This window comes from Littorina saxatilis, unplaced genomic scaffold (assembly GCF_037325665.1).
Source record: "Littorina saxatilis isolate snail1 unplaced genomic scaffold, US_GU_Lsax_2.0 scaffold_911, whole genome shotgun sequence".
NCBI lineage: Eukaryota > Metazoa > Mollusca > Gastropoda > Littorinimorpha > Littorinidae > Littorina > Littorina saxatilis.
The window spans coordinates 32,724-52,500 of record NW_027129486.1 but is presented as its reverse complement, the minus strand read 5'-3'; the positions used below and the strand labels follow the sequence as shown (position 1 = coordinate 52,500).

The 19,777-nt window shown below is 40.3% G+C and overlaps 1 protein-coding gene and 1 long non-coding RNA gene across 2 annotated transcripts; both read right to left on the bottom strand.

Moving 5' to 3' along the window:
* Positions 1 to 844: 844 nt before the first annotated feature.
* LOC138957744 (putative nuclease HARBI1) lies at positions 845 to 12,263 on the bottom strand. The gene is made up of 3 exons (XM_070328800.1): positions 12,069 to 12,263; positions 7,817 to 8,000; positions 845 to 5,526 (listed from the first exon to the last, which is right to left on the bottom strand). Exons 2-3 carry the CDS (start codon positions 7,946 to 7,948, stop codon positions 5,263 to 5,265), a joined length of 396 nt encoding a protein of 131 aa, XP_070184901.1. The 5' UTR covers positions 7,949 to 8,000; positions 12,069 to 12,263; the 3' UTR covers positions 845 to 5,262.
* Positions 12,264 to 15,617: 3,354 nt separating this feature from the next.
* LOC138957743 (uncharacterized) lies at positions 15,618 to 18,359 on the bottom strand. The gene is made up of 3 exons (XR_011453165.1): positions 17,909 to 18,359; positions 17,029 to 17,218; positions 15,618 to 15,801 (listed from the first exon to the last, which is right to left on the bottom strand). It is a non-coding gene; the product is annotated as an uncharacterized lncRNA (long non-coding RNA).
* Positions 18,360 to 19,777: the final 1,418 nt, after the last annotated feature.

Sequence of the window (19,777 nt, the reverse complement as noted above, 5' to 3'; positions counted from 1 at the left end):
TTGTCATCAACTGAGAAAAGACAAGTAACCAATTGAGACAAAACAAGAAATGTGTTGCCTTTTCAATATGAACAAAAATCAAAATAACAGAAAACACAGTACTCTAATTCGAGGGGATTACATGACAAAAGATTATTACGCAAACAGAGAGAAACACAAAGAGAAAGAGGGGGGGGGGGGGGGAGGGATAGAGAGAGAAAGAGAGAAAGAAAGAGAGATAATATGTGTTTGTGTGTGTGTGTGTGTGTGTGTGTGTGTGTGTGTGTGTGTATGTGTTTATGGTGGGATACCTGGACTCCCGCGTGAAATTTTGGGCTTTTCTTCGACATTAAATTTTACCTCGACGTCCAAATAAAACACGTCTTCAAAATCACTCAAAAATAACTATGGAGGCTTGAAATAAGGTTAAATACATATAAATAATTTAATTTGACCTTATTTTTACAATTTAGCAAAATGTCAAGATAAAACACACTTTTAGTTACTTTTTGTGTTTTGTGTATGTCCAGATTTAACACCAGTAACAATCCCTGTTCACACACACTTTTTTTCGCAGTTCAACATGATATTATTTTATTTTTTATTTTTTTTTAAATCATTGTACACACTGCAAAAAAAAAAAAAAAAAAAAAAAAAAAAAAAAAAAAATTATTTGTACACACTATATAAAAAAAAATTAAAAAATTTAATTATTGTACACACTGCCAAAAAAAAAATAAAATAAAATAAAATTATTTGTAGAAAAAAAATAAATGAAAAATAAAAAAATAAAAAAAATAAAAATGAAGGATATCAAAAAAGAATAAAAATTGATGGTTAAATTTGTGCACAAGTTTACAACACGTAACCCTAGCCCCATTTTGAATTTCTTTCTTTCTTTATTTGGTGTTTAACGTCGTTTTCAACCACGAAGGTTATATGGCGACGAGGGAAAGGGGGGAGATGGGATAGGGGAAAGGGGGGAGATGGGATAGAGCCACTTGTTAAGTGTTTCTTGTTCACAAAAGCACCAATCAAAAAATTGCTCCAGGGGCTTGCAACGTAGTACTAGTATATATGACCTTACTGGGAGAATGCAAGTTTCCAGTACAAAGGACCAAACATTTCTTACATACTGCCTGACCAAAATCCTCACAAACACTGACCACACTCTATACAAGAACCACTTAACAAGGGTAGAAGGAGAAAGAGAATCCGTTAGTCGCCTCATACGACATGCGGGGTGCAGAGAAATAAGGATGTGGAAAAGAAGACTTTTGGTAAGTGAAATAAAGGTGATGGATCCAGTCAGGTAGAAATAAGACAACAAGAAAAGAATTGGAAAACTGCAGGGAAAAGTAGGGAGAGTTTTCTTGGAAGGAAATATAGGTGAAAGGACTGGTAAGGCAGAAATAAGACAAAAGAAGAGAAGAAACAGAACCGTTAGTCGCCTCTTACGACATGCTGGGTAGCATCGGGTAAATTCTTTCTAGTCCCAACCAATATGGGACTCCCCCTAACCCGCGGGGGGTCCATTTTGAATTATGGTATGAAGAAAGGTAAACATTATGACACTCGTTGCAAATGAAAAATATGGTTAAATCTAATGATTTTTGTCCTGTTATATGTTCAGTGCGTGTTACATCAAATAAATATGGTAAGGCCTCCAAAAAAAATATATAAATAAAAAAAATTTAAAAGCTAGACTTTGAATTCAAACTAATATTTGTTGTCATTTTTTTGTTTCCTGACACATAGTTGATTTTTTACTAAAGGCACAGTGCAGCTCACAGCCTTCGTTTTGCATTTTTGTTGCAGCTGAGTGCATTTACAGTTCAAAAATCCTCCTATGGTAGTAAAACAAACCCAAAACTACCCTTCGACGACATCTGTGATGCTCGACAGTTTCTTGTTCACGCGAGTGCATAAATTAACCTAATTATTACATGGTGTTTGGTCGGAGTTCGATTCAACTGAGTGATTCCGGCCTACATTTTGTTTTACACAAACTCATGATGATGTCTGACATAGTTTGCTAGTGACGTGTCTTTTAGTGCATGATGTGGTGATCTACCTGATCTAAATTTAGATCAAAAAATAGGTCAAGACCAGCCGGGTCCGAGTACGAAATTAATTCGCAAACAAAATCGCAGTTCTTGACTCTTTGGGTGCAAGTCAATGAAACTTGGTAGTTCTTCTAACGGACAGCTGCCTGAGGTATGACTAAGAGCCCCAGGGGCTCCGTGCACCTGAATTTGACAAGTTCAGTACCTTTAAGCTTTGTAACAACAGTTAGGTTTAGTAAACCAAGATAACATTTTATATGATAAAAGCAGCATGCGACATTCTCTTTGTTGTTGCTGTATGTTGTTGTTGATATTTTTTTGTTCATTGTGGTGGATTGGGATGAGTGTTTTAAAAGAGGCCAACCTGAGGTTCTGCATTTATGTGCTTGGGACCTTAATTCACAAAAATACTTTCTTAGAACTGCCAAAGAAAATAAATTTGATGTTGTGGTGAGAGAGGATGTTGTTTATTTTGTCATCCATTTTCCTTCAAATATCATACATATATATTTATACATGTATCACCACTCTGCCACTATGAGTATGATTTGATGGTTTTGTGTTTACCCGACACCAAAAATGTGAGTAACCTGTACTTTTGTTTTGAAAACCACAATTGCCTTTCATATGACAACACATTGCCTGTGTCTGCTACAGTGGAACACCCTCTTTAGACTTTATTTTGGAAAATAAGATCATAGAATTTCTCAGGGCATATACATGTTCAGACATTGTCGACAAGGAAATCTGAACAAAGCAAGGGCTGAAATGGGATTAGGAAAGGGGGGAGGGGGGGGTGTCTGTAATAGGAAGGGGGCTGGAGGGGGAGGGGGGTCTAAAAGGGGTTCCACTGTAAATAGACGAGATTTCATACACGAGACAATGATTACAAATGCCAACAACTATTCCAGAATGGGAAGTTAAAAATAGTATCTTGGTAAGTTTGAATCCACTTGCCACAAATTCCTCGACATTATTCATCGTATTGTAACCGAAGCAACCTTGTAGCAACCATATCGATATCCGGCGGACATATTGACTTATTGTCGGAATTTGGGGCGAGACTTTTGATTCAAAACGAACACAATGAGATTAGGTTTAAAAACATTCCTATAAAATAAACTCCATTAAATAGAAGAGCAATACTTGTGAGGCATGAACAGTATTTAATGCCAAAAATGTCCCCCCCCCCCCCCCCCCAATATTTTGGACGTCAAGCGGGGTTTGCTTTTTACAGCGTTTCGGTTTTTCGTTACATCTGCAAAGTGGCCGACTGCGAACCTTATCAGTTCATTGGAATGACTCTCCAACAAAGTTAGCTACTGCGAGAGAGTAGGGAAGAGCGAACCTTTGCATACTAACCAGTCTAACCAGAGGTAAGTTTTCATGTTTCATTCTTTTATTTAGAGTTTGCTGTGTGTACTCGTTTGCCGCAATGTGTCACTCACTCTCTGTAGTCTGTCAGTGTCATGCGTCATTATCAACATCCTCAAAGAGTCTAAGTCAAACCACAGGCAGAAGGTATCGTTCACTGGACCACTACTTTCATAGAAAGACTACAAGGTATGTCACTCAGCTTCGAGTCGTCTGTGTTCTTGGAGTCGCTTCCTGCGGACAATTTTTTTGATCAAGACGGTTGGCCTCTTCCCACAGTCTGTGTAAGGTCAAATAAATACAGTTGAATGATTGTTTTAACTATATGTACCTTTAATTTTCAGCTGCCGTACGCTGCAGGTTGTTTCTTTTGACGAAGCAAAGATATATCTGTAAGGACACACTAAAAATCTCTCTGAAAAACCTTGATATTCAGTTCCAATAATGGCGTAGCATAAGCTATACTGGTGCCCAGACCGCGGAAAACAGAATAATCCACATTGCAGAGCAAAAGCGCACAATCCAGAAAACCAGGGCAGCCACAACCCCAACAGCTGAACACTCGCATGCGGAACGGGAATCCTGGCCCGGACAAGCTTATCAGTTATCTACTGGACAGACTAGAGATCCAAGCATACCATGAGCCTGCGGTCATCTTCCAAAACAAAGGACGAACAACATTTACAATGAAGGTAAATCTTCTGGTTGTTTATGTTGGAGCTACACATAGCTCATTGATTAACAACAATATGTGGAGACAAGTCTCACTGTATAACCATTGAGTGGCAAACATATGCTTGTGTATTTTATGAGTGGCACAATCCTGGTCAAAATTCAGTATGCTTCAGACAGTGATGCTTATCATATTGAACTAGGAAGATAGTGACTTTGCTGGTCATCATTGACATTGATCTAAATTAACCAATCAGTGCTTTATAACCAATTTTAAACTAGAACATTTGGAATTAATGGCGTTTAATTCAGAGGAATTTCTATCAATTTCCTCTCAACATCGTCAATTACTTAAGTTTGTGTGTAAGATAACCATAATTTTATTGTTTTGCTATACTAACTATCAATCACTGTAGTTTTATTTACTACGTTGTGTTGTGGTTTTTTTCAGGTATTATGTTCTAAACTTTGTTGCTTATTATTGTACTATCGTTTTAGGGTCACAGTTATTTTACAAATATCATCTTCTAGTTTTGGTTTTGTGCTCAGCTGTTAGTGTGCCTCGCATTTCTCGCTTAGGTTGTCTCCCCCTTTTTGTAAACTCATATTTTTTAATTAGCATTTTTGGTTATTTGGTACGTCTGGTCATCTTATAACAAAAATGTCATTGAACTGAAAAAAGAAATAATAACTTAGTTTCATATTTGAACATTTGGCAGTATGTTTCTTGTGAGCCAGAAAGATCTCACCAGGAACCCAACCTTTACCCAGTTAATTCTACACATTAAAATTTAAATGGAAAATTACGAAACACATAAGAACATGCAACTAAATACACACTGGCAGTACTTGTTATCTACAATCAATTGATATACGGTATACGACACATCCTTGAAACACATAGAACAGTTCTCAAGAAAGAACATTGGCAATTTTCAGTCTTTTTTGTGTTGCAGACATGCAGTGATCACCACCACATTGACCTCCGTCCTCGTCTTCATCTTCACTCTCCGACAAGTCAATGCCGTCCTCGTCCACGCCATTTTCTATGATAAAGTTATGTAGGACACATGCTGAAAAAATTAACATTGGAACTTCACGGATGTTCGTCATCTTGAGATCCTTCAGTCTGCGGAATTTTCCTTTCAACAAACCAATAGCCCGCTCCACGTCAACTCTTGTCCTTGCCTGGGCTCTGTTGTAGGCAGTTTCCACAGGGGTCAGATGGCCGTTGTCGCGGAATGGAACCAGCAGGTACTTGCGGAGACTGAGGGTAGGCCGAGTCCCAGATCATATGGTACTCTGGAGGCAGCTTACTTGCGTCAGACTCCAACACTCCATGGAGATCTGAGTTGGGGAAAACTCGGCTGTCATGCACGGACCCAGTGTAACCCGTAAACACATCCAGAAAGAGGAGGTCTTTGTCGCATACAACCTGAAACAAGTCGCGTAAATCAATATAAAAATAATCTATCAGCCTGAAACTAAAAACCAACCACAACAGAGGCTACATGTATATCCTAATGCTTCGCTAGCCTAAACCATAAGACTGAGCTGACCACAGCTCCTCTCTGCAGAACATGCGAATGAGGTGCCTACTGTCCCATATAATTCATTTATCATTGAGTGCATTTTCAGCGTAACCATGACATGCATATGAAATGATAACGAATAATAAAAAAAAATCATGTCTTTGAAGCTGGTAAACATCCCCATTATCACACCGGGGACTGTGTTCCGCCTTATTTCAGCCGGGCTCGTTGTTACTCCGTTTTCAGCCAGGCTCAGTGTCACGCAAACGAAAGTGTCTTCATAAAAACACAAACTATGACTTTCACACTGATTTAAGCTAAAATTGATGAATGTCAGTAGAAAGAAGAATAATTGTTTTCTTTGTAGACAGCTAAAAACGTCTTTTGCTTACCTGGTTAATTGACAATAGCCGAATGGAAGGCATGCATGCGGTTTTTTTAGTGAAAAATGAAGGTTCAACGTACATTTCTCTCAAACATGGATTTGAACAACAAATATTCCTCTATTTTTACTATTTTGGGTAAAGCTATAATCATCTGTATCAATTGCGTGCTTCAATGCATCCTCACTATGTCATAAGAAGCAATCAAAACAAGCAAGTGGTGTACGTTTTGTTCCGCGCTGGGCCTCCTGCATTTTTGCACTGGGCTTGCTTTTGTTCTGGGTGTCCAGCGCGGAACAAAACTCGCCTGACATGGTTTTACTTCTCGTGCCTCAACGCAGGTTCGGGAAAATGCATCAGCATAACAGCAAGAAACTATAGAACAAACTTATGATACAGAAAAACCATAACATGATACCATTGCTTATCATTTCTTCAGTTTGATCAGCTTTTTTGCCCAAAAAGCGACAACCCGCATGTATTTCAAGCCGATGGGGGTCACATAATAAACCTTGTCAGATAAAAATAACACCAATAGAGAGACAAATTACTTAGGTTAGTGCTAAAAACATCCGTTCCTGGAAATGAGTTTTTTTTTAGAAGACATAGTTTGTACTTTAGTGCAGACACTTACGTTTGCGTGACACCAAGCCCAGCTCAAAACGAAGTAACAACGAGCCCGGCTGAAATAAGGCCGAACACAGTCCCCGGTGTGATTATCCATGCTTAGTCAAGAAATGCTTGAACAAATTTTTAATAAATTTGATCAGAAAGTGCTGTCTCAACTTTCACTAAAAGCGGTATATGACATGTATCTAACAACAGGAAAAGAAAAGTCAGAGAAACGATGTGTAGGTACATTTTCATGATGGTTTTCTTGGAATAAATCCACACACCATCATAATTCATACTTGTCTGAACTCCCAATATCGGTTTAAACATTTAATATTTCTCACGTAAACCATCACAGATACTGTCAGGCTTTTACACACAGTACAAACACCCTTTCATTGAAACACTCACCCCTTGAGAACATAGATGCTTTCCGTAAAAAGCGAGCAATTTTCACACAAAAATTGTTTTGCATGGTTTATCTTACCCCGGAGCCATCGACATCGTGAACTCTGTTATTCCACTTTCCCTTTTTGACAAAGCAGTCGTCAGGAATTTGAATGCGACTCGCTGTGAGCTTGTCTGCAATAGCACGTTATTATGTACCTCTGACTATGCACGAAACAAACGGCTGTGGTTCACAAGAACCCTCGTGATGACTTTTGACTATTCACAGGAACTGGCACACCTTACGTGAACCTGCTTCCGGGCGTTCCTTATTTTAACTTTAAATACTTCGAGTTTTAATGATCTTGTCTTGATGAAAAAATATTTATTTTATGATTTAAGAATGTTTGTGTAACACGCTGTCAATTTATTATTTAGATTTGAAAAGTTCGGTCTAGCGCCAAAACGCACCTCGGTCCGATTGTCTTGAAGACAATCCGCAACATTAAATCTTTGAAAATTACTCGCTCAGCCTCTTTACGTAGGGCACCTAGGATGTTCCCTTTGGTGAGCGTGATGGTTTACGGGAGGCGCACTTTGCCTTTAAATACTTGTCTTTAAATTCAAAGATTCAAATAGTGACTTAAAATTACAGTAGATTCCAATTATGAAATGACACTGCTAGTGTTACTCCAGTATTTCAATAGGGAATAAATACACAGGCACCATAATGGTCAGGTCCTCCAACCTTTCAGTTCTGCCAACATTAACAATCCACCTATCTGAAACAGAAAGTGATCAAATCTGTTACCTGGAGATGCATCGCTGGGAAACCTTTGCGGCAGATGTACGCGTCGCTGTTCTCAACCCTGGTTCCTGGTATCTTTATGTAGGTCCCACCAATCGCTCCAACTACGCCGGGAAACCAACTCTGGCTGCCCATTTCCCAGCTAATCGAGCCAGGTCACATCTTGGTGGCCACTGGATGACATCTCCTGTAAAGAACAGAAAATTGCATTAAAATATGCTGATCACAGTGTTAATTTTATTCAAAATTATCTGACAGTTTACCCATGTCTGTACTATTTACAATTAAAGTTACAGGTCTCCCAGTCCCAGCCACACGCCGGGGAAGTGTTACGACAGAAAAAATTGCCGTTTGTTACGATAGCATTCTGCAGTCCCATAGTCAACAAGGTTTCGAGCCCGAAAGGTGTGTAACTTCCAAACTAATAATTATTGTGGCGTAATTATCGAAGCCAGCAAAGTTTATTTGTTCTCAGCGGATTTATGATTGCATGAGGATTAACATGTTATCGATTTAATTTTTGAGGCTTCTGTTTTAGATTTGTGACAGTCGTATTTGTTGAAATTGTTTGATTTGGGGATTTCTTTTTAAATGGTGGAGATTACAAGAGGCTTGAAGCAACAACGGTCATTTGATCAGGTAATGTGATGTATCATAACTGAAATGCATCAATAGCAGTGTCCCAATATTCAAGTGTGTTTGTGTCATCGGCTGAGAAAAAGAGCATGTGTATTTTTTTTGGTACGCGTCGCCGTGCTAGCAGTTACGACCGCCAGCGATGCACTGATACGGCCGCCCCACTTTTCTGTTACGACCGCCGACTGTTTCGGCTACGGCAGCCGGCACTCATTTTATTCGTTTAATAATGTTATTGCCAAAGTTTATGACAGTTTGCAAACAAATATGAACGGGTTTCACTGCACATCGGTTGTGCACCGTCGTGTTATCAGGAATTTTGATTCCCTGCCCTCTTTTATTTAATATCGCATTCGTCACAGTTTATATCTAGAGTTGTTCTACTTCCAGTTAAGCGTGCACATAGTTTCAACGGGCATATACATGACAAGTTCAAATGTCAATTGTCAAAATCAGTCGCTGAAAATCCAACTCGGTCTAAAAGACGGACACAAAGGAATCCCACTCACCAATTACTCGGGTGAGTCAGGGGGGAGATTGGGGTGAGGTGGGGGTTAATAACTAGGAGTCAAATTCAGATAAAAAAAAGATTTGAACTGGGTATGCATTACTGTTGTCAATATTTTTGAAGAAGAAAAATGCCTCTCTACAAAACTTTGATTGTAATTAGTTACCTTGATGCGTCTATGAGTATGAGACACTGAACCGCCTAAAGATAGGTACAGGCAGGCAAAATTTGAAATTTGAAACAGAGGTTTAAAAAGCAGAATTTTAGAAAGAGCAGGTTAAAACAAACAAAACAAAAAAAGAATGAAGTGTCTAGCTTGATTATTTCCTGAGATATGCCCTTAATTCATCCGAGCGACGCGTCCGTAAGCGCGAATTTGTATTTTCGGCCAACTTTCAGGTCATACAGAAATTTCTATGATGTGAATAGAAATGATGAAAAGAGTTTTTGTCAGTCTTTATGACACAGACAGTAAGTAGTTAGGAAAAAGAAAGCAATACAGACAGAAATACATGAGCACTGACACACCAAAAACATGAAAACACACCATTATTAACATTCCAAAACAGCACAACTCTGTATTTTCAAAAGATCATAGCATGCAAGTTTATGAAGTGAACAGTTTGAAAATGAATCTTATAACACTTCATGTTATAACTGTCCACAGGAATTATTTCTGAGTTACAGTTCACATTAACTTTTAAGACACAAACCCTCAAACTTGACCCATCCTTTGATTTGTCACACGGAAAACGACCAAAAATAGAGAGCAATTATTTCAAACGCTGATAACTCGAAAACTACTTGATGGATCCACACCAAATTTGGTAGGCTGATTCTATGTACCAGGACAGAGTCACAAACACACTCAGGTATGCTGAATAAATTGGAATACTAACCTATCATGCTGTTTTTAACATAAAGTGGTGACAATCTTGTAGCGCTGAACGACATCACTTGGCGAATGGCATACACAAGGAATGTGAGTTCATGAAAACATCATTTCTGGCAGCATACAATAATGATAACATCAGAATACATGTGTATATAAGTAAGCAGAAGCATATGTGTTTAAAATATAAACTGTTCCATATTTGGCTATGTTGCATGAGTTTTCAATTTCAGTGCTTGAAGACACAAACGGTAAGTCCTGTTTTTCATCATCTAGTGATCTACGTAAAGTACGCTCTGTGAAAGGCAAAATACAGGCTTGAATAGAATGGTGTCATTCCGGCACATAATGCTGAGGCCAAGGTCTACACAAAGAAAGTCACTGAAACTGAAAGTAAAACCGGCACCTTCACCCTCACGTTGTTTCACTTTGGCAGCCTCTTTCACAGTAGCTTCAAGTTCAGTCCGAAGACTAAGTCCCTCCAAAGGATCCCCATGCACAGTTCTTGGAAAGAAAGACTCCATGTCCTTCCAAGTGGTCTTTGTCTCCACTCGCAACAGTTCCAGTTGCAAAGCTAATCGGTGGGTGAGTGGTCCACGATCAACCTTTGGCGGTGCTCCCTTTCCAGTCTTGGTCAAGGCTTGTTTCATCTTCTGGAAATGTACATCATCTGCAACACACAAGATCCCGTCAAGGATTAATTTTTGTCTTGGTAAATGGACATACAACAGCTGAGCTGCACTACTTGTGTTTCCACTTTTTTTTCCTTCAATCACCTGATTCAAGACAAGTACTACTACTAGTACTTCTTCTTTGACTTTAGTAACTTGAATTTAAAAACAGCTTCATATGCATAGATCAGTAAACTGTAGTTACACTTACTGCTTGTAGAAAATTGATCAAGCGAGATAAAAATGCAAAGAAACCAGAAAAAGACTGACACTGACACTTATCTTAGTATTCTTACTGCATAATAATACATGTGTATTCAAAGAACATTGAAGCTGTTTGAGAATTGATTCGTGTATGCTCCTCCATAATATCTCTGTTGTATAGTGCAAGTAGCAATAATGTGAGAAAATGCTACATGCGTTTGTGAATTCCCGGTTTCCAGCTGATAAATCGAAGACTGAAATACGGTGAAAATCGTCAACACTGACTATCGAAGTTCGATGATTTTTGTCACTTCCGGTTTTCGAATTTCATTTTATTTCTCGAGATTTCTTACTAATCATAAACAAAATGATGAAATGAATGCAAAATACGAACAAAACAACCCCAATACTTTTTGATGAAAACGTTTTTATTGAAGCAGTCGGTACCAATAAAATTAATTTTGAACTGAAATGGCAACACTGCCTCGTGCCGAAAGGTTCAATGAGGAGACGCTTACACAAGTTGGAAAATCGGTCAAATTTCTTGATAAAAAAACCGAACTACTCATATTAACTTACAAAGTGATCAACTAGTATGTTAATCTTTCAAAATATATAGTACTTACCAAGGCTGGGTTTGATGCTGAGAAGAAACGAATCCAAATTGCCAGGGCCACCGAGTGGTGGTTTTGCACGGTCCGCCATGACGCTAATCGGCTCTGCGGTATGCATGTGACCCCCGGTACTTGGTTTTGATTGGCTCGCGCAGCGTCAGGGAGCATGTCTCCCTCACGTGACAATTATCGTCGGATTGTTCAAAAAACGAGCTTTCTTGCGCATCTATTTGTTGTGCGATCCGTTCAGTAGTTTTGGAGATATTCAAGTTCAAACTGACGCCAAACTTTACACTTGAATTTCTTTATTTTACGGGCAAAAAGTCTCAGAAAGAATTGTATGTAATGAAAGAGTTACTCCCCGTTAATATGACCCTTGTAATTTGCATACTTTGAATGAGTTCTTGACTCTTACAACCGCAATTTTAGAAACGCGATGCAAAACATGGTGAGGAGACGGAAATGGAGGTAAGCGACAATCGGCGGCGATCGCATGTACAGTCAGCACCTTTCACACGTTTGCACAACTTACAAAGGTAATAAAGAAAGAAACAAATAATACAGACAGATAGATTAAGAACAGATCTTTATTTTGCAATCATTATTTTTTATTTCCATGCATTTTCTCGACCTGAACAAGACAGAGGAACACAGTCTATTTTTAGCTGGCAACGCTCTTTCCAGCCTAGCAGCCCAGAGGCTGCGGGTACATACTAAATATCTTTCTTACCTGCACAATCTGTATATCCAGGACTTTCCCCAGTCCCTGTTCGATGAGAGTGTATGTGCCATATTTGGCACAGTGTCCTGGGCTATCTGACCGCCCATCACCAATCAGCTCTAGACTTCTTCCCTCGTCCTGAAGCTGCGAAATGAGCTCTGACTGCTCCCGTTTCCATTTTCTTTCCACTGTAGAAAAAATGAAGTGCCGCTGATGCCACAAGAACGTGCTCTCCAAAATGTAACGCACATTGAGCAGGTAAAACAGCCGGAGAATTTTTTTCGGGCTGCAGCCAGAGAGCACAACAGCTGATGACAGGAGCAGGTTCCCGCAGGGCATCTGCTTTATGTACGGTTGGCTGGTCCACTCTCTGAAGAAACAGCACTTGGAGCAGTCTTGTCGGACGTGGATGCAAGATCCAACTGTCTTCGATATGAAGGCCTTCGCAGGGTGAGAGCATCGAGGACAACTCTCAAACAGCTGCATCAAGTTTGCCTGGAAGACAATGTACTTGTCTTCCAGGTCGGGGCTGGGTCTCGGCTCAGGGGCATTCCTAAAACACACAGGTTATACACTTTCTTAGCACATAAAGGGTTACTATGGAAACTACATGTGCCATACACAAGAACAAATTGTTTCACTGCTAGTGCTATGGATATAATTACTTCATGTTATACATGTCGCAATGACAGTGAAATCCAGTATAACAAAAACATTAAGATGAAATTAGCTTCTTACTTAATAATAACAAGAAGGGCAAAGCCCATACGACTCACATGCTTTACACATTTTTCCTACCAAAATACATGTGACCTTGACCCAAGGTCAAGGTCATCCAAGGTCATGCAACACAAAGCTGTTAATTCAAGACATAGGAAGTACAATGGTGCTTATTGGCTCTTTCTACCATGAGATATGGTCACTTTTAGTGGTTCACTACCTTATTTTGGTCACATTTCATAAGGGTCAAAGTGACCTTGACCTTGATCATATGTGACCAAATGTGTCTCATGATGAAAGCATAACATGTGCCCCACATAATTTTTAAGTTTGAAACAGTTATCTTCCATAGTTCAGGGTCAAGGTCACTTCAAAATATGTATACAATCCAACTTTGAAGAGCTCCTGTGACCTTGACCTTGAAGCAAGGTAAACCAAACTGGTATCAAAAGATGGGGCTTACTTTGCCCAATATATCATATATAGGTGAGGTATTCAATCTCAAAAACTTCAGAGAAAATGGGAAAAATAGCTGTTTTTTAGGCAACATTTATGGCCCCTGCGAACTTGACCTTGAAGCAAGGTCAAGATGCTATGTATGTTTTTTGGGGCCTTGTCATCATACACCATCTTGCCAAATTTGGTACTGATAGACTGAATAGTGTCCAAGAAATATGCAACGTTAAAGTTTTCCGGACGGACGGACGTCCGGACGTCCGGACGTCCGGACGTCCGGACGGACGGACGGACGGACGACTCGGGTGAGTACATAGACTCACTTTTGCTTCGCATGTGAGTCAATAATAATATGGGAGATTTATAGAGCGCTTTACATTCTCAAAGCGCTTTACAATGACAAACATACATAATACATACAAAGCAAAGCAAAAGCATGTGCAGCAGCATTCAGCACACAAGTGAACAACGAAACTCAAACACTACATCAATACAATCTGCAAGCATACTAACACAGGCAAAACATTCAAACATTCAAACACCTGATTCAAAAATGCACCATGTTGAAATAAAATTAATCAAAATACTGGGTGAAGAAGTGTGTTTTAAGGTTTGATTTGAAGGAACAGAATGTTTGGCAGTGTCGGATAGAGTAAGGGAGAGAGTTCCACGCAACGGCAGCAGAGTGGGAGAAGGCTCTCTGGCCGTGCTGTTTGCGACTAAAAGAAGATAGACGGAATATTCTAGTGTCTACAGAGGAGCGGAGGGATCGTGAGGGTGTATAGAGTGTGAACAGGTCAGACAGGTAGGATGGGGCTGAGCCAGATATTATTTTGTAGCAGATACAGCAGCACTTATATTGGATTCTCAGCTCTACAGGGAGCCAATGAAGTTTCTTTAGCAAGGGGGAACAGGACTGGGACCGAGGGGCTTTGCAGACAAGCCGGGCTGCAGAATTTTGAACGCGCTGCAAAGGATGGATGACAGACTGAGGACAGCCAATGAGAACAGAATTTCCGTAGTCTAATCGAGAAAGAATGTAGGAGGAAACAAGGGTCTTGGTGGCATCTTCGGTAAGGTATGGGCGGATAGAACCTATTCTCTTAAGCTCGATGTAAGCGGACTGACAGACTTTCATAACATGGTGTTTCATGGAGAGATCGCTATCAAGAAAGATGCCAAGATCACGGACGGAGTCTGAGAATTCAATAGTACTGCTGCCCAAAAGTGATAGAAGGAGGGAGAGAGAGAGAGGAGGAGATGGAGGATTTGGTGAAACGAATGGCTTCTGTTTTGTCACAGTTAAGTCTAAGCTTGTTAGTGGACATCCAGAGTTCAACGTCAGCAATGCAAGACTGAAGGGAGGTGGTCATCTGGGCGTATTCTGAGGGAGTCGCTGAGTTCTGAAGCTGAGTGTCGTCAGCAAACATTTCGTGGGAAACGGAATGTCTGTCGATGAGGTCAGTCAGAGGGGAGGTGTACATGATGAACAGCACGGGCCCGAGCACAGAGCCCTGGGGAACGCCAAAAAGGAGGGAGGTTTCCTGGGATGGGACGTCGTTTACAATTACAAAATTTGTTCTGTCTGAGAGATAGGATCTGAACCAATTTAGAACTGAATTTTGGATGCCGAAAGTGTGCTCAAGGCGGGACAGCAGGATTTCATGATCAATTGTATCGAAAGCGGCCGAAAGGTCTAACAGGAGGAGCAGGGAAATTTTGTTATCGTCTAAGGAAGTCAAAATGTTGTTGAGGATACTAAGGACTGCGGTCTCTGTGCTATGGTCCGTGCGGTAGGCTGACTGGTGCGGAGTGAGGAGGTTGTTGGCAGAAAGGTGGGAGGAGAGCTGGTCTAGGACTATCTTCTCTAGGATTTTAGAAAGAAAGGGAAGGTTTGAGATGGGCCTGTAGTTCTTAAGTACGTTGGGGTCGAGGGAGCTTTTCTTCAGAAGGGGTTTAATGACAGCTTTTTTGAAATCTGAGGGGACGGTGCCAGTGGAAAGGGACTCGTTCAGTATTCTAGTGATGGTGGGTAGAAGGATGTCTAAGTGATCACAGAGGAGGGGGGTGGGGAGGGGGGTGGGGAGGGGGTCGAGGTCACAGGACGTGACTTGTGATGAGAAATTAAGCTAAATAATGTCACAACAAAAATGTTTATTGACATGTTTTTGGTGTTTTCCCCCCATTTAATAGACAAAAAGGGGCTATGGCCAGTGAGATAAAGACCAGAGAGAGAAAGACAAAAACAAAGGACACAGTGATAGCAGCTAAAAATAGCTGACTGTCACCCAAAGTAACCCTTGACTTCTGTCTTACTTTTTAAAATGTAGAGAAGTAGATGTCTATTGAAAACTTACAAGAACTGCGGATCTTCTGGTTCACCTCCATCCTCGTCAGCAGGCTCGTCCTCTTCCGCAGCTGCAGCGCGCTGTCGTTCACCTTTTCGTTCTTCTTTCCCCACACTCTCATCTGTAGAAGTTAGAACCGGCATTGCGTTTTAGAGGTGGGGCGTTGATCAGGTTGCATTGGATCCTGACATCCTTGGTTTCGGCAATGGCAGAAACATCTGAAGAACAAATGACATTGCTGATAATTGATAATTACAAAACAATGTACATTTCACTTCAATAACCGGAACAATGACAAGTTAATTTTAGTTTATTTATATTACTGTAACAAGCGGACTACTGATATTCATTTACAATACCATATAATCATACCTGTAAACTTAAATTAGGAACAGATTTTGGAATGTTGCATTTCTGCTGCAAAAGTAAACAGGAGTGAAGCGTGCAGTAACAGGGATGTCGTTAGGCGTCGGACATCGGACATATATAACAATGAAAATCCCCAAATGTCCGATTCACATTGCCGCATGTCGGTCAGATGTCCTATCGTTTTAGCCTAAGCGTGGTCATTGTCCAATATGTACTCCATTCCTTCGGACAGCGCGATAATCGTTAATTTTCATTTCAAGATACAAATCTTCTAAAACACCGAACGCTCTCGTGTTCAGCTGACACTGAAGTTGCCAGTGCCGCGTGCGGATCTTTTCTTTTGTCGGGAATTCCTGAACCGTTTGTGGTATGCGCCGTTTGGGTATTTATACCGTCTCGGTGCAGCGCACTGATCTAAAAATAGTGGATTATTTTTAGATCAGAGCATGCTACAGGAGTACGGGAGACAACTCCAACTGACTAAATTTGTCGTCTGCTTTTGTTTTAGATATGAGACGAAGCACTGAATTATGCCGCTGGAAAAAAAAACTAAAGCCTGCAAAAGACCAGCATTAGATCAAACCGATCATTTTGTTTTTCAACTGTTATCCAAATCATGCCGTTTGTAATCAAAGTAAGAGCTCTGAAGTTGTCCATGTTGGTTTCTTTTTTGTGGTTTCTTTGAAACTAAACAAATACAACATTATACGCACACTGTGTTGATGTATTTACTATATTATGTGTGTGTTCTACAGCGCGCGCGCGCGTGTGTGTGTGTGTGCGTGTGTGTGTGGGCGCATGACTTTGGAACAATTCCATGGAATGTGTTATAAGCTGTTTGGCGCAAATTCATAATGTCCTATTACACTTTCTGAAAGCGGTCAAATGTCCTATTTATGCTGAAGAACTCAGGACATTTGTCCTATAGGTATGAATTTGTAGCAACATCCCTGCAGTATGTATAATAGTATATCAGACCAATTATATATAGCTCAGAATAGAGATATAAATGGCAAACTTTGAAACAATTCAAAAGAATATAAACGATAAAAAGACTGTTAATCTGAAAAGCTCACATTTATGTTTCCCTCGCAGTTTGATGTGCACTTGCACGTATGCTTGGATGCTGATGACGTGGCTGGTGGTACTTCTGGATGTAGTTGATTCCCACGTTCCTGTTCATCCTCCTCTTGTAGAGCTCTGTAAAGCCTCCACATTGTCTTCGTCATCCACTTTGACATTCAGCGGGCAGTTGAAGTTTTGCTGCTGTAAAAGTAACAAATTGCATACTTATAAAACATCTAGTGAATACAAACAGCTCTTGATTTCCTTTTAATTTTACCGTACCCAACCAATTTTTACCAAGCCTATTTCAATTCTCACTGCCAATGCTAATTGCTATGGAGTACGTGTGACTGTGAGTGTCAAATACTGTAATTTTATAATCCCTCATTTCCTTTTATCTTCTTTAACCAAAGTTCACCTAGCCTACATCAATTTAACAAACATATATTATATCACATATGTTCTGAAAAAGAGTGGCACTGGCACAAATTGACAAAACAAATGGGGATCTAAATCAAACCAAAGCCGAACATCTGATGGGACAATAATGATACTGAACAGCTGACTGGCATGGTGACTTGTTTGAATTTGATGCCTGTGCATAAACTGATTTGCAGAACTGTGACTAATCTAGTCTTTCTATGTAAGTATAGTGGTCCAGTGAACGATACCTTTGCCTGTGGTCAGTGTCACTCCCTGTCAGAGGAAAGTTATTCATCTAAAGTGAAAAAAACTTAGACTTACTCGTGTTGCGAAAAAAACAAAGTATTTAGTCTACACCCGAGATATCGAGAGATCATTTTTGGAACAAACAGTGAAGAGTCAATATAGGGAGGACAGAGGACAGAGGAAATTTTAAGGCGACATCATAAGTTCTACCTTAGTACCTACCTCGCGTGCAATGGCCAATGTCGAGTTTCAACCGCGTAGTTCGTCGACGACACACTTCTTCTTAAAAGTCAGCAATTGACGACGTGGCGAAAATATTCTGAAATTCTTCTCTCCGTTGTGACCGGGTTTATTTGGTAAACGTAAGTGGTCCCGTGATCATGATGTCACTTGTCGAGTCCGGATGCGGTCTTCGAGTTTGGTTTCTCCGGTGATCTGTGTAACGTCTTTCGGTTCAGCACATACACGGAGGCAACTCCTGTCAGTGTGTTCCAAGCTTTATAAATTCATTTCTTCGTAGCTCTGGGCAAGCACATGTATGGTACATCGACCTAGATATTCTCCCGCATGGTGGGAAGTAACGTGCAGTGCGCATGTCCCGTGACGTATGCCCTTGTTACAATGCGCATGTCTGGCCTAGTGCCTTACTAAGCTCACTAATTATCGTGTCATCCCCCTTTCTCTAACGAATGCAAACAAATCAAATGTCCTACTCTCTCTAGTAATTATTCCTACCAAGTAATGGACAAATCATATGCAACCAACGTTGTTCCTACTTTTACAATTACCAAACTCTGAAACACATTTTTATCCACAACACCAATACAACATTCTTTATAACAACACCTGAATGTATTTCAATGATGTGACACACTCAGAACAACACAAAGTATGCTTTTGTTCAATAGTACCTCACACATAATTTCCATCTTAACAGTACTACCCCATGTACGCATAATAAACACAAATATGCATAATAAGTCAGTTCAATAGTACCTCATACATAATTTCCATCTTAATAGTACCGTACACCATGTACGCATAATAAACACAAATATGCATAATAAGTCATACAACTTCTTCCTTTTAGCACCATATTGTTTGACTAGTCCAGATCAAAAACATAGCAGTCAGTCAATTTAGTTTAGTTTTGTTTTTGTTTTACTGTGTCTCATATTCTTGCAATATTGTGGTTTTTTGACCAGTCTCCCACTGCGTGTTGCCACTTGTGGTGAAATGCTTGTTGTTTGTTCTGCTTGTATTTCATGATCCTGAGTGCCATTTTCTGTGTTGTGTTGTTTTGTTGTCATGCTTTCTGTCACTTGTTTTTGCCCTGTTTGGTTTGTTTGATCTGTTGTATTTTGATGGTATTTTGGTGACTGTGGTTGCTGAATGAGTATCTGTTCATGTGACTTTCGGAGGTGTTTTCGATTTCTTCGGTACCGCCTACCATTTGCACACATGCGCACGAAAAAGATCCCACGTTCACAGCGAAAGTCTCAGGCTTGGAAAACACGGCGAAGACACGCATGCATCATCTCTCATCTCCGATTATCATGATCGTATTTCGATAGGCCTACTTTGACAAGACAAACTCAATGCTGGTGTGTCGAAGAAGACAGCCACAGCGGGCTTGTTCGAATCAAAGTATCACACCATATCTTCAACGTATTACCAATACCTGTCCCAATATAGACCAGTTGGTCTAAGAGGACGTTAAACCCTAATAGTCAGTCAGTCAGTCTCTCTCTCTCTCTCTCTCTCTCTCTCTCTCTCTCTCTCTCTCTCTCTCTCTCTCTCTCTCAGTCTTTCTCCCTTTCTCTGTCTCTTTGTGTCCCTCTCTTTCTCTCCCTTTCTTTGTGCCTCTTTGTGCCTCTCTCTCTCCCTCTCCCTCTCTCTCTCTCCCAGTCTCTCTCTCTCTCCCCCCCCCTCTCTCTCTCTCTCTCTCTTCTCTCTCTTTCTCTCTCTCTCTCGGCTCTCTCTCTCTCTCTCTTTCTCTCTCTCTTCTCTCTCTCTCTCGGCTCTCTCTCTCGCTCTCTCTCTCTCTCTCTCTCTCTCTTTCTCTCTCTCTCTCTCGGCTCAGTCTCTCTC